The sequence below is a fragment of the Schistocerca piceifrons genome, chromosome 10, assembly GCF_021461385.2.
Source record: "Schistocerca piceifrons isolate TAMUIC-IGC-003096 chromosome 10, iqSchPice1.1, whole genome shotgun sequence".
Taxonomy (NCBI): Eukaryota; Metazoa; Arthropoda; class Insecta; order Orthoptera; family Acrididae; genus Schistocerca; species Schistocerca piceifrons.
The window spans coordinates 144930656-144945204 of NC_060147.1; the positions used below are offsets into that span (position 1 = coordinate 144930656).

Below are 14549 nucleotides of genomic sequence, written 5' to 3' on the forward strand. Positions count from 1 at the left end.
CACGCTCAATCTTATGGTGTCACCGGACTTAGCATGCCATTTATGCTGGAATAACAACTTGTAATGAACACTATGCGAGAGTGAATACTGTTCAAGACTGTCATAACACAGCGATTTTGAAACTGCCGCACATGAAATTCAGTGATGCTACTACGCGTGCGCAAAGACTACGTGCTGCCAGAGGTGCATTGGGAAACCGACGCTGGGAGCACACAACATTAACTGCGCTGGCGAGCAGCTTGTTCACACAAACTGTATGTACATATATATATTAATTGGGTAAAAAGGGTCCAAACTGTAATAATTGTATTTAGTATATAGGTTTATAAAGTAAGTGTTGGTTAAGATTATCCCCTATGGATGCACGTGGCCTTTCCAATGAAAATATACATGAATTGACTTTTAGGTTTGCTAGCCTGCCAAGTAAGTGTTTTAGCGTGACAGTCGAGGGGGCGATGTAGCGGGACTTTGAATTTCGCCGCGCTACCCTCGTTCCCTCAGATAAAAATATCCCGTCGCAGCGGTACGAGCGCTCGACGGCAGAGAAAATACCAAAATTGTAACCTATTTTGTTTTCTATCCGTTTTCAATTGTCTCTTGATAGCCGTAGCTTAAGGCAGGCGTGATCGGATGCTGACGTAAAAACTTAATGGCTAATCTTGATCTGATTGTAATGTGTAGACATTGTGGAAGTTATTAAGAAATTCCGTGGATGGAAGTAGCAAAATGAATTAAATTGCATACAGTATCAAGATGATTTTAATTGGTATAAATTAGTGATCCCTGGACTATTACAAGATTTCAGAGCAGATTTTTTCACGCTGAAATGAAGGAGATTTTTGTAGATGTGGACGCCGCCCGAAAGAAGATAAGTTAATCTGGTAAAGGATGATCTCTCGTCTACACCACTTCCCCAGTTACATTCTGTTATTCTCTGTTTCTTTTCAATAACTTTTGTAGTGAAAATTGGTTTGACTTTTGCTCAAAAACGCCACAAGGACCACCCCAACAACAGCTTTTCCGAATAACAAAGTCCGATAGCTTTTCTGTAATACAAAGTCCGATTTGCTTTTCATTCTTTCCCTTTTTCACGGTCTCTCTTCTCCCATTTTTTTTTATTAAGCACTAAAGAGCTCACGTATCTTGTTTTCCAACCGTCTAATGTTCTGATGAAACAAATTAATGTTATTTTTCTGCAAACTGTTACACATACTACAGTCTTTTATTGCTCTAATTTCTCGGTACGATGCTATATTATCCCCGCCCTCCTCTGTCGAGCAGAAACTTGGTCAATTAAAGCAGTTTCTGTAAAAAGGCTAGAAGTAACAGAAACATGGTTCTTGCATCGACCACTAAAAATACCACAGATTGGGAAATTGAGCAATGCTGAAGTGCTACGTAGATCCGGGGTGGATAGAGAACAGACGGGGACAATTAAAACGAGAAAGACATCGTACCTGGGGCACATTATGCCATTAATTCTAGAAGGCAGAATAGAAGGAAAGTGCCCACTAGGTAGAAAGAAGCAATCTCGGTCACAGAATATCGAGACTCGAAGTGGCCTCAACCACTTTGAAGAACTGGTTCAAGAAGTGAGGGAACGCCACCTGTGAGCAGCCGACGCACTACAACTGTACGTCACCGAGAAGAAAAGAAGAATTTCCTTCAATACTCTCGGTCTGTAACCCGACTCTAACCTACTCACTGTGCCCCTTTGATTCCAGTAATCACACAGATTTTGTCTAGTGTGCTTGTGCACACCTCCCCAAACTATCTGCAACGTGCTCAGCTAACCTATCCTTCCCCCTCCTTTTTAGATGCAGGCCACGATTAGTGTATCCCCATTTCACAATTGCAGCAACAGACATGGCTCAGATATGACAGTCAACAGCAATTCACTCAGCTCTCTGTCCACACGTCTAACAGCTGCATTAGACCACGACTGGCTAAGTCACTGGAAAAACCTTGACAAACTCTACATAAGTGTGTGCTGTTGCGGATTCTATTTCCTCCGGATCACCTCTGATGCTACAGTCTAAGTTGTTAGCCACACTGTTTCCTGCTCCTATTATAAGTGCCTTATCCTCACTGTAAAATTTTCTGCACGAGGCCCCTATCTTCTTTGTCACCCGGCTCAGCTCAGTTCTAGGTTTCACGACACTTGTGGCACGGTATTCTACGCGCAGCTTTTCCCGTAGCAATTGGCCTACACCTCTCCTGTGACTGCTTCCCAGTAACGAGACCCTTTTCTTTCTATGTGAATTTTCTACCATTCCAGCATTAAAGTCGTTCCTACGAGTCTGTTGCACTGTATTAAGCTCAAAAACTGGCTGAAGCTCTTCCCTTATTTTAGACGAGAGGTCAAACTGATTGCTAACTGGAATTTGGAATGTGATTCTGCAGTTTTCTCCTTTTGCCTATTACTTGTCACTTTTTCTCAGCTTCCATTCTCTTCTTCCCCCTTCAACCCACCTAACTCAAAATATGCCATTTATAATTCTATCTGCGTAGCACAAATCTTTCTTTTCAGTTCCACAACTTTCTCGTCTCGACTACGTAATCTACACCGTCACGGAAGAGCCTCGTCTGACACATTTCAGCTTCCCCGCTGCATTCTCCCGAGTGAAATATCGAGCCACGATTCTGATACTTCTCCCGTGCCTCAATCTACAGCAACATCCACATTTGTCGTGCATCACACTACACTTACAGTACACTAAAAAAACAGAATGACACACTTAAAGTCTGATAATGTAACCATCAGTAAAAATTTATCTATCGGTGAATCGTGCAGCTAACTTCCACACGGCAGGCAGATGTACAGTAACACAATCACAGTTTGTCAAATGTAGCCAGTACGAGAAACAAAGCGAATGAAAACTATAGAAGCACGATATTTTCTAACACCACTCTTAAACTGACATTACGTACAGTACCGTAATGGATCCAAAACAACACAATTAGACGGCAAGCGTAAGTTAACGTTAGTTTATAAAAACCCCACTGTTATTCACTGAACGTCAGTTTTACACCAAAAAAACAAATGAAGACTCTAAGAAGCACGATATTTATTACATCAGTACTGAAAAGACGCAATCCAGAAATTACAGACAGCACTGCACTGTATTCAAAACAACTCTTAATGCTCTGCCGTTACTGTTGTTTAATACCAAGTGAGAGGGGAGAATAAAAAGAGAGGGACATGGGAGAAAAGAAGGACAGGAAAAGGAAAAGAACATGGACATGATAAGTGAGAAAGGGAGATGAGAGATATGGGATGGGTTCAATGGTGTGTGTGTGTGTGTGTGTGTGTGTGTGTGTGTGTGTGTGTGTGTGTGTGTGTGAGAGAGAGAGAGAGAGAGAGAGAGAGAGAGAGAGAGAGAGAGAGAGAGAGAGAGATAAAAGAACCATGCAGTACAGCCCCTTAACAGCAAGGCCCATCCCCATCACTTCTCAGCTCAAATGAAAGGAATTCTAGTTCTACTGCTGTAAGCAGCCGATGATTTACGGCTTTTAGATATTCTAGAAAAGTCACGTTTTGCATCGCAGGCGGTTCAGTAGTGCGTGCAGAAAGCAGCCGCACCCACCTGCAGCCTGTCGGCGAGCTGCTCGCAGAGGCCGCGCGCGGCGGTCAGCTCCGCCGTCAGCTTGACGGAGACCTCTGCGGCGCGCCTCTCGGACTCTGCCGCGTGCCGCTCCGCCTCCTCCAGCCTCTCCCTGAGCCGGGCCGCCTCGTCGGCATCGCGGCCCCTCGCCCCCGCCCCCGCCTCCGCCCGGCACGCCGACAGCTCCCGTTGCAGGGACTCCGCCCGCTGCCGTGCGGCACCGCACTCCGCTACAGCTCGCGCCAACTCTCCCCTCAGCCTCTCCACCTGCACCGTTAAATTTCGAGTTTGTAAATTAATCACATTTACAGTACAAATGGTATCGAAGCTATTTTTCACTGCCAAAAGTTGACAAAAGTAATGCACACTAGTCACAAAGGTGCCATTTCAGGTGCACCGAAATCTTCCAGAATTAATTTTCGCTCTACAAACGGGTGCACGGTATTTTAAAATTTTCCGTCAAATTAACTGTGTGTCGAATCGGAACCCGGACTCGAGGCATACGTGTTACAGTATTTTTCCCTGAGAAAATGTACTATAATTGTAAAACTGATCAGTTCCGTATTGCAGTGAGACGACACACTTACGGTTCGTGAAATGTGCCACTGCTAGTTAGTAGTCAGACTAACATTATAACCTACCAGACAGACATACTCGAGTTAAAAGTTTAAACATTCGTGTAATCGTACACTATTAAAATACAGTCGGTGGTGGACCAGACTTTATAATTAAAAAAGAGACACCGAGAATTCGTGTACGGCAAAGTAAAGTTGTACCGGATATCTGGCAGACCTGCTAAATTTTAACAGTGTACAGCCAAACAAAAGTTTTAACTGTAGCCCAAATATACTTACGTGATAAGATATACCATAGAACTGCTGCAGACCTGAAAGTGTGCAGAAAAAAAATAAAATCATATTTTAATTTGAACAATGACAGTCAGGTCAACAGTTTTTTATGGTTCAGAAAATTTGTGTCAGGTGCTAAAGCCACTGCATCTACAAAATTGGAATTTTAGTTTTGAAAATCGTATTCATCTTACGTAATGCACGAGGAGGTACTAGGTCAGTGCAGAAGACCTGCATCAGACTGGTTTCGGGGACTTCAAATTGTCGGGAAACCGTAAAATTTACCTTTACTTTTTCCTTTCGTTTATTTCATTTATTGTGTATATTTTTTTTGTTTTTAGCTGTCAGTATAGCACGACTCGGCAGTTTTTTCGGAGTACCCTAATACCACGAAATTCAAAAACCGATAAATAAACTCGTTTAATAACTGGAAGGTATACTAGATTCCATCGAGCAATCATTTTAGCACCTTAGAAAATTAACGAGACAACGAAGAGTCGTCAGTTTGCTAATAGAGTAATGCGCGGATGGTAAAAATTGTAGAAAAGCAGCAGAGTTTGACTGAAGGCAGGAGGTGAGAGTGGTGCAGGTTCCAGCAGACTTGAAGGGGTGAGGCTCGCACCGGGTGGTCTGCCACGGAGAGCTGCGCCAGACCGGACAACAACGCGACAGACGTCAAAGGGTTAGATATTTGACAACGATAACGGCAAAAAGAAAGATAGGCAGGCAAAATAAACGAAAACCTCATCTCTAACGAGGCAGCGAATAATGTGAACAGAAACAGAGACAGTAAATACTGAATGCAGCAACACTCCAGGAGCGACGAGAAGATCGAACCTCGAACCCCGAACCTCCGGACTCGCGCGGCTTCCGTCGGGGTACTTCTCTGCCGCAGCCTCGCTGCCGGCAAACTGCACCTCACGCTCGCTCTGTGACTGTTCTCGTAGCCGGCACAGTCGAACACCAGAGTGCCGGAGTGACTTCAGTGAGGCTAGTTTGGGTCCGAGTTTTGGGACGCGTGGCGACAGTCGGGGTGCGAAATGCGAACCGGCTCGGTACCGTGGACCGGCGGGGTTCTCAGCGGGCGGTGACGGTACAGCTCAGACGCACCCATTTCACCGTCTCCGGGCCGTGTCGGTGAGCGGTGAGGTGGCGGCGTAAAAGTGCCTGCAGTCCACTTCTGCACTGGTCACGAGTTCAGACGGCCGAAATGCTCGTTCGAATCGACGGATATACGATCAAATTGTGTATCCGAATCCCCCTGGCGATAAATGCTCACTCGTTTAACCTAGTCGTGCAGCCGATTCTGGAGGGAACTGCCCGGAAACATCTGCCGTAGGCCCGAGAGCCGGAGGCCCCAGCTAACTGGCGACCGTCCAGACGACACGTCGCCCCTCCTGCAGAGCACAAGTTGTAACGGTACTTTGACTACTGCACCTCCGCCAGAGCAAAGATGTGACTTACGATCGCGCACGCAGAAGAGCGCTGCGCCAGCGACAGATTTTCATAAGTAATTTTGATCTTTTTTTCTTTTGTGTAGGTGCTCGCTTTAACAACTAGTTCATTACTCTCTCGTTATCTCGTCTTCATACGTTTAAGACGTGTATTTTTTTGGCGCCGATATTAAAGAATGATTTTATGTCGAAATTAAAACTTTATTACGAAACGAACACACGGCATCCTCGAGTTATTTCAGTAGTGATTCGCAACGGTTATCACCAAATTTGTAAATTAATCCAGACAGTGACAACTTCAAGAAATTTTCATCAGACGGAGAAGAAGAGGGCCAGCGAACAATGAAAAAAGGACATCCTACAAGAAAATCGAGAAGTATTCCAGATGCAGCCACAAAGACTATATATAATAGATACTACATTTCTGACAGAATTATAAGGTAAATTTCAACTTATTTCTGATGCTATTTCCATACAGTCGCTTTTTGTAGTGTTGCCGCCCCAGTCTGCCGTGCACGGTCAAATTACAGCACTGTCTCAATCGGTAATACGAAGACCGCCTTATCCGTAACTTATTCCATCAGAATTCAAAACCCAATCAGATTTTCTATTTTGTATTTTCACGGCAGAACCCCGAGGAGAGGAAACACTACAAAGTGTGAGGTAACACAGTAAGTGTCGGCCGCCCGCCCGCCCTCACCTCCGCCTCCAGAGCAGCCGCGCGCCTCCCCGCCTCCTGCCGCTCCTCCGAGCGCACCGACTGCCCCTCCTCGCGCTTCGCTTCTTCCTGCGACTGCAATGCGTCCTTCAGTCTCTGCTTGTGCTGAACTATTTCCGCTTCCAGGGACTCTCTCTTCTCTGGTAGGGACAAAAATGAATAGAAACAATAATAAAGTAAAGATATTTTGAAAGCAGAAGAAACACAAGCAGTGAGGTGTATTTATCTATACTAATAATATAACTGTAAAAAATCAGTGTGTGTGTGTGTGTGTGTGTGTGTGTGTGTGTCGATGACAGACACACACACACACACACACACACACACACACACACACACAGAGAGAGAGGGAGGGAGAGAGAGAGAGAGAGAGAGAGAGAGAGAGACTGAACAAACTACTCTAAAAATTACTAAGATGGGTTTCTGTGGGGTTTCCACATGTAACTTGAGAGCAGCTTGAGGCAATGTACAGGCTTCATTTCATCAAAATCTTATCACAGAAAAAATAGATACTGTAATTTAAAGTGCTACAAATCTGCTCAGCTTAGCACATTAGATGTTTACCAGGTGTACAAGTATGAAACTGTAATTTGGTTGCAATAATCATACATCTGTTGAAACTGATAAACAATATTATATTCAAAATAATCTCCATTGTGATTTATACATTTCTCCCATCTCTCCAGCAGGCTACGAATGCCACACCAAAAACACAGTTCTCCTTTTGAAGCGAACCAGTCAGTGAGCCATTTTGGTACATTTTCGTACGATCTGAAGTGTCGTTCAGTGGGAGCGCGTCCCAGTGGTGCAAACAGACGACAATCTGGTGGAGCCGAGTCTGGAGAACAAGCTGTGTGCCGTAGTATATCCCAACTGACCACCTCGATCCTTCCCCTGGCCCGTTTTGCCGTGTGCGGTGGCGCGTTATCGTGGAGCAATACGACTGTGTGTCACCTTTTTCCATATTCCGGTCATTTTTCACATAATGCAGTATTCAAATCGATCGTCTGCTGTTAATAGCGATCGGTGTTACCGGTTTCACCGGATTCTGGCAGCTCCTCTGTCTCCTTCCCGAAGCGATTCGGTCTCCCAGTGGATGTCGACGGTTTGCCCGGATTCACCCACAATTTACGACACTTAGGAATTTTTAAAAAAATCCATTTTTCGTCACCTGTCACTATTCGACGGAGAAACGACTTTCTGTCCACAAATTTTAGTTTGTACGCACAAAATTCGACACGTTTACGGGTTCGAAACAGTTGCCGAGGTACGGAAGTCGGGTTACCGCGTGTCGACATTTATCGTCCGCCGTTACGGAAAGCAGATGGCACTGCAGATGCGGTCTCACGGGCCTTACACTGATGGCTAGCACAATGTATAGGGAAATTCCAGTTTTACACTTGTACACCTCGTACCTCAGTGACGACGTAGTACACTAGAGAACCATTAGACGGCGCTGTCGTGTTTTTTTCCTCGACAGAGATCTTTTTTCGGGAATCTCCACCAGTGACAGAATTGCACACCACAATCTTATCTTCACGAATGCAAATGATCAATGAACTTATTCGGGTAGAATAATACAGATTTATTGATTTTGCATTGTGTATTTAAAACTTTATAAAATTGCTTTCCTTCTTTCAATAGATTTTATTTATAGTTAAGAAAATCATATTTATTGACAAAGTGATCCTACAAGGTTTCCATTTGTTTGTAACGATTCCAGTACAGAACCATAAAATGTGACAGTACGCAAGGGCGCTTGTTTAACTTTCGGTGTAAAGTACAGGTGTACAGCTAGTGCATAACGAACACTATCTGATGTAAACTATCTGGAAACCACTACATAATGCAGACTCGACCGTTAGATGTAATGAGAGATGGACCTGCCAGTATAAAAGGAGGCAGGGAAGTACTGTATTGACAGAGAAGAAGTGACAGCAGAATGAGTCACTCAGGGAAGGTCAGTGAATTTGAACGTGAACCGGTCATCGGATCTCACCAGAGTAACGAGGGCACCACGGACATATTGTCGTTCAAAAGCTGCCCCAGTCACTTGTCAGCGATGTGACCGTCTAGTACAAACGTAGAGGTAGGACGCGAGACAGACATTGTCTACTGACGTAGAGAACGTGCTGCATTGTGAACAGCGATTGTAAAAAATTGTACAAAATCAGTGGAAAGCACTATTAGTGATTCGCTACGAGCTACCGGCAATCCAGCTAGCACAACAACGTCGCGAGTTAAAAAGAATGGGATGCAGAGCGGCTCCGCACGAGTCGCACACTCCTGTAGTCTGAGGTCAGTGCCGCACAGAGCGACACTGCCGGACAGTGGAAAACTGGAAACGAACGGTTCGGGCACCGATGACGGTACGATCTGAAGCAGTTTCGTGGAAGTGTTTGAGTTTGGAAAATCCCCAGAGTAATTTACCTGCCACTGCGTGTAGAGTCAGCAGTGAAGTGGTTAGGGTGGGGTCCCCTTTCTGTACTTAAGAAAATGCTACACGTGGAAGGATACGAATAGTGAGAAGAGACGGGAAGCCATTTGAAGTAAAATAGGATCGGGAGGAGACGGACGGGAGATGGGGGGAGGGGAGTACACGGACAAAGAGACTGTGAAGCTAAGGTAGTAGCGTACGGATATTCTCCAGCACCGTGTACCGTTTACAGTAGAGGAACAGTTCGGAGACGGCAACCGACATACCGGTGTGACGGTACACTCTGTCGTAGAGTAGCATCTACGACAGGTTAGCGGATAGTACCGTTCCCGAAACGGACCGGCAGGTGGGGAGTCCCCACCCGAACCGGACGGAGCACGTTCGAGAAGAGTCGGAATGTCGACTCTGCTCCGGAATCCGGCTTTCGACATCGTCACCTTTTCCCGATTCGACTCTCGAGAAAGATGGCGGCGCCGTTTCTCACCTGCCAGCTGCGCCAGCTCCCTCTGCAGCGAGGCGGCGTGCCCGCGGCTCTGCCGCAGCTCCGCCTGCCGCCGGCACAGCTCCTCCGTCAGGCCCTCCGTGCGGCCCTCCAGGAACGACGCCCGCTGCCGCAGGGCCTCGCACGAGGCGCAGCCGTCGCCCTGCGGGACAAAACGTGTACCGCACTCGTCTCCTTCCTCCTAATCGAATACGGGTGAGAACACTTCTGAGGTAACGTAATACAGGTTACGGTGATTTAATTTCTATTCGAGTACTCTCAATTGCTCGGTCTGGGATTACGTAAAAACTGTGCTCGACAGACAGCTTTTTTCCGTTCACGTCTAGGAGACGTGCGAGGTGACATTCTCGAGGGAAAGAGGAGAGGAAAAAAATAAATTTCAGCGATTTAGGATGCGTTACAGCCTGCAGAAAGAATGAAACACAATTTCTGTACGGTAAGCGTATCGGCTGACAGCAAAAAATATTTTTTTTAATGAAGTAGATTGAGAAGAGGCAGAGGAAAATGTTCGTCACGTCGACGAGTGTACGTAAAATTTAAGTTCGAAGTTTCTGGCCGATTAAAATTGTGTGCCGTACACGGACAAAAATCCGTAGCCACTTCCCGACCTAGCTACACGGACGGGAGTGACGAGACCTGCCCTCGCGGCTCTGTGTCTGCTACGACTTCTCTCCTACCTCCTGAACCTCAAACGAGTTCTCCTACTCGCACTTCCAGAATCGCACTCCCGGAAGGAAGGATCCGGGGGGAGAAATGACTCGGATGTGAGTACCGGGCACAGATCTCGAGTCACACCCGCACAGCTACGTCGGCAGGACTCGTGGGCTCGAGTTCCGTCATTCTGCTAAGTTTCCACCTGCCGGGAAGTTTTCAAACGGCATGTATATTTCGGCACGGTCGACAATTGTCACAGAAAATTGAACTTCTTCCCAGGGTACACCAGCCAATAGGGACTGTCGGACTAGAGAATGCAGTCCGCGCCGGGACAGGTGTGACTGAGGTGCGAGCGGCGTGACCTGAGGACCCGGCCCGAGTGGGCGATTCCGGAACAGCCGATGAGGTTCCGATCATGTGTGTGGTGGGGGGGGAGAAGGGGGGGGGGGGGGTTGAGCCCTCCGTAGGTCGGCCACGGGTCGTACCCACATGCCACAGGAACTACGAGCGTAGAGGATGGGCGACACCCCCAGGTGTTGTGGTGAAAACTGTTCTGCACCAATATACCCTTCCACACACATAAGTAATTCTTTTTGTAACATATGTTACTGCAGTGCTTGTGGACTGTTACAAAAATGTTAGCAAATATCATTCATTTTTTACATTGCTGTTAATAATATCTGCAAAATAAAGTGCTCTCTCCCCCCCCCCCCCCCCCCCCCTTTTCTGTGAACAGTATAAATCTCAATCAGTATTGAAACAGTTTACCGTCGGCCGCTCCACCCGGTGGACAGCTCCCCCTGCACCCCCTCCTCTGCCAATTTCTGTGGCCCCTTTCCTTTTCCTGCATCTGCTGATTATAATTGTAATAATGTACTGTTTTTCCAAGACGTTAATTAGTTCACTAAACACATCTATACTACTAAACAACCAATCTTGCGTGCAGTTGCAGCTGCTGGTTTCCTACGTAACGGATCCTGAGGGCGACAACAATGAGATATTTTAATATTTTATATAATTATGGACCTCATACAAAAAATTAATCTGGAGGTAGCATAACTCACAGTACTGACTACAATCGTTCAGCATTTGAGAATCGGAGCAGTTAGCAAATACCGACAAACATTGCACAGTAATTTCCAACCTTTTAAAAACTTCTCTCCCGCAACTACAAAAAGATTATCAATTACTAGTTTTGTTGCTCGTGCAGTGAAACTTCACATCGGGAATGACATTTTAATTTATTATTTCTTTACTATTGCCTCTTTTCCAGGAAATTTTGCAGACAGTATCAGTAGGTACTACAGAATGTATCTTAAAAATTATATTACCGTGCGACACACAATTCTTTAAAGAATCGGGGGTTGTGGGTTTACGTGCCAGTGCTACACAGCATCTCCATATCTTTCAAAGGGGCGTGCATCCACACGATGTGCGATAGGCGGCATCTGGCTAATTTTCACAGGAGGCCGGCACCACAATTACGAGGAGTGCTCAGAAAATTTTGACCTCGGTCACCTCAGAAAAACCAGTTACACGACAAATGTTTTGCCCATTTGCTCAGACACCTCTGCAGACCGAGTGCACGACGAAATTCCCGTGCCGCAGTACGCCATTAGAGGATACGGCACAGTGACAAGGTAGAGTACCGTGTGGTGACCAGTTCTCAGCCACGACGGAATTGTGTCACTTGCGCGAGATTACTCGCCAGTTCCCCTAGCGAAGTCATGAAGTACTTCAATGTTTGGCAGAACTGCGAACATGTACCTGTGACTGTGCAAAAAACTGACTGATTAACTAAGTTGCTTTTCAAAGGTGACATTTAAGACTTTACAAATAACCTTCACATATTCGGAAATGCCCGATAAAATTTGTCGCTCGACAAACAGTCTACAGTATCGGTTGTGCGGACTCTTTTGACAGTGATAGAGCTGACAGCAACAGGTCCACTAGAGCAGTTACTCGACACCAGCCAACGTATCCATCTGTCACACAGACACACAGAGACATCAATACTGACCTCTGCTCTACATCAAACAGAGACACTCTCGGCAATGCCAATGGAGAACAGAGCACTCAGTTTTCAGTGATAGGGTCCATTTTCAGGGAGAAAACACCAAGAGGTCACGCTAATAGTGTTTGAGGCTACAGATCAAAGAAAAAGCTCCTCAAACAGAGAAACAATCCCACGCAAAAGAGATACGGAACGCTTACGGAGTGGAAGTGGGCCGACACTCGATATGAGACAGACGGCGAGCGGGAACGGCATTCGGAGGTTTTTTTGCCGAGTAATGGGGCCCCTCACGTGCTCGGGGCGACGACCGTTTTAGAATATGACAGAAGAACGGGAAGGCCGCAGCTCACACGTTACCCACCCCGGGAACTGGAGACGGCAACGGGCTCGCCGTGGCCTGCACCGACACGGAGCAGGTCTCCGGCTGCTTCCTGTCCTCGGCCGCCACCGCCGCTATTGCAGCTTCCTTGGCTGTAAAAAAGAGAAAAAACATTGTGTTAAGCTAAAAAGTGCCAACCTTCTCTCTCCTCCTCCACTCCCAAACACACACAAAGAGGGAGGGTTAGGGTTGTTTTGCGGGAGGAGACCAAACAGTGAGGACATCGATCTCATAGGATTAGGGAGGGATGGGGAAGGAAGTTGGCTGTGTCCTTTCCACAGGAACCATCCCGGCATTTGCCTGGAGTGATTTAGGGAAATCAGGGAAAACCTAAATCATGACGGCAGGACACGGGATTGAACCGTTCTCCTCCCGAATGCGAGTCCAGTGTGTTAACCACTGCGCCACATCAGTCGGTCGAAGAGGAAGGCGGAGGCAGAGGGGAAGGCATAGAGGGTGAGGGTGAGGTGAGAGAGTGGGGGATGGGTAGGCGTAGGGGTACGGGGAGAAAAGATGGACGCTGGAGGGGATGGAAAGGGGAGGGGTAATGGGAGGGTGAGAGGTAAGTGAGTGAGTAGGAGTGGGTGAATGGGAGGGGGAGAGGGGGAGCGTGTGAGGCAGGGGGCTGGGGGACAGGAGACCAAGAGCTGGGGTGGGGGTGAGGGAAAAGTGAGGGTGCAGTGGGAAGGAATGGGCATGTGGGGAATGGGGAGGGGATGGGTTGTGAAAGGGCGGGCACCTGAAAGCCGTGGGGTTGTGTGGGGGGCTGAGGGGCCAAGGGCCGGGGGTGTGATGGGTGGTGAAGGCATGGGGACACCAGGCAGCAGGTAGCCAGGCAGGGAACGTGACAGCTGGCAGGTGCGTGAGGCGGTGGGGATGCAAGAGGGTGAGGAAGAGGCAGACAGGCACAGGAAGAGGGGCGCAGGAAGGGGGACCCGGGACTGGGGGGGTGGCGCGGCAAGGGGGGCGCAGGATGGGGGGGGCACGGCAAGGGGGACGCAGGATGGGGGGGGCGCGGCAAGGGGGGCGCGGCAAGGGGGGCGCAGGAAGAGGGCTGTGGCACGAGAGGCACGGCACGAGAGGCGCCGGAAGAGAGGCGCCGGAACAGAGGCGGCGCAGGAAGAGAGGAGGCGCAGTAAGAGAGGAGGCGCAGTAAGAGAGGAGGCGCAGTAAGAGAGGAGGCGCAGTAAGAGAGGAGGCGCAGTAAGAGAGGAGGCGCAGTAAGAGAGGAGGCGCAGTAAGAGAGGAGGCGCAGTAAGAGAGGAGGCGCAGTAAGAGAGGAGGCGCAGTAAGAGAGGAGGCGCAGTAAGAGAGGAGGCGCAGTAAGAGAGGAGGCGCAGTAAGAGAGGAGGCGCAGTAAGAGAGGAGGCGCAAGTAGAGAGGCGCAAGTAGAGAGGCGCAAGTAGATAGGCAGAGTCAGAGGGGGAGGGGGTGGGTGAGGCAGAGGCAGAGTCAGAGGGGGAGGGGGTTGGTGAGGCAGAGGCAGAGTCAGAAGGGGGGGGGTGGGTGAGGCAGAGGGGGAGGCAGAGGGGGAGGCAGAGGGGGAGGCAGAGGGGGAGGCAGAGGGGGAGGCAGAGGGGGAGGCAGAGGGGGAGGCAGAGGGGGAGGCAGAGGGGGAGGCAGAGGGGGAGGCAGAAGCTTGAAGCAGATGTTAGGTAGAGGGGGTTGGGGGAGCTCGAAGCCGAAGGGGGAGCTCGAGGCCGAAGGGGGAGCTCGAGGCCGAAGGGGGAGCTAGAGGCCAAAGGGGGAGCTAGAGGCCGAAGGGGGAGCTAGAGGCCGAAGGGGGAGCTAGAGGCCGAAGGGGGAGCTAGAGGTGGAAGGGGGAGCTAGAGGTGGAAGGGGGAGCTAGAGGTGGAAGGGGGAGCTAGAGGCGGAAGGGGGAGGTAGAAGGGGAATGGGGTGGTAGAGGGGGGGAGGGTTGGGAGGTGGTGAGGAAGC

The 14549-nt window shown here is 48.4% G+C and overlaps 1 protein-coding gene across 1 annotated transcript in view; it reads right to left on the bottom strand.

Moving 5' to 3' along the window:
* The window catches only part of LOC124718782 (plectin-like), a 239827-nt gene that overhangs the window by 68652 nt on the left and 156626 nt on the right, over positions 1 to 14549 (bottom strand). Inside the window, exons 11-14 of the mRNA XM_047244391.1 lie at positions 12594 to 12703; positions 9547 to 9706; positions 6608 to 6765; positions 3588 to 3872 (exon numbers count right to left, since the gene is read on the bottom strand). Coding sequence (XP_047100347.1) covers positions 3588 to 3872; positions 6608 to 6765; positions 9547 to 9706; positions 12594 to 12703 — 713 coding nt within the window. The remainder of the gene's footprint in view (positions 1 to 3587; positions 3873 to 6607; positions 6766 to 9546; positions 9707 to 12593; positions 12704 to 14549) is intronic.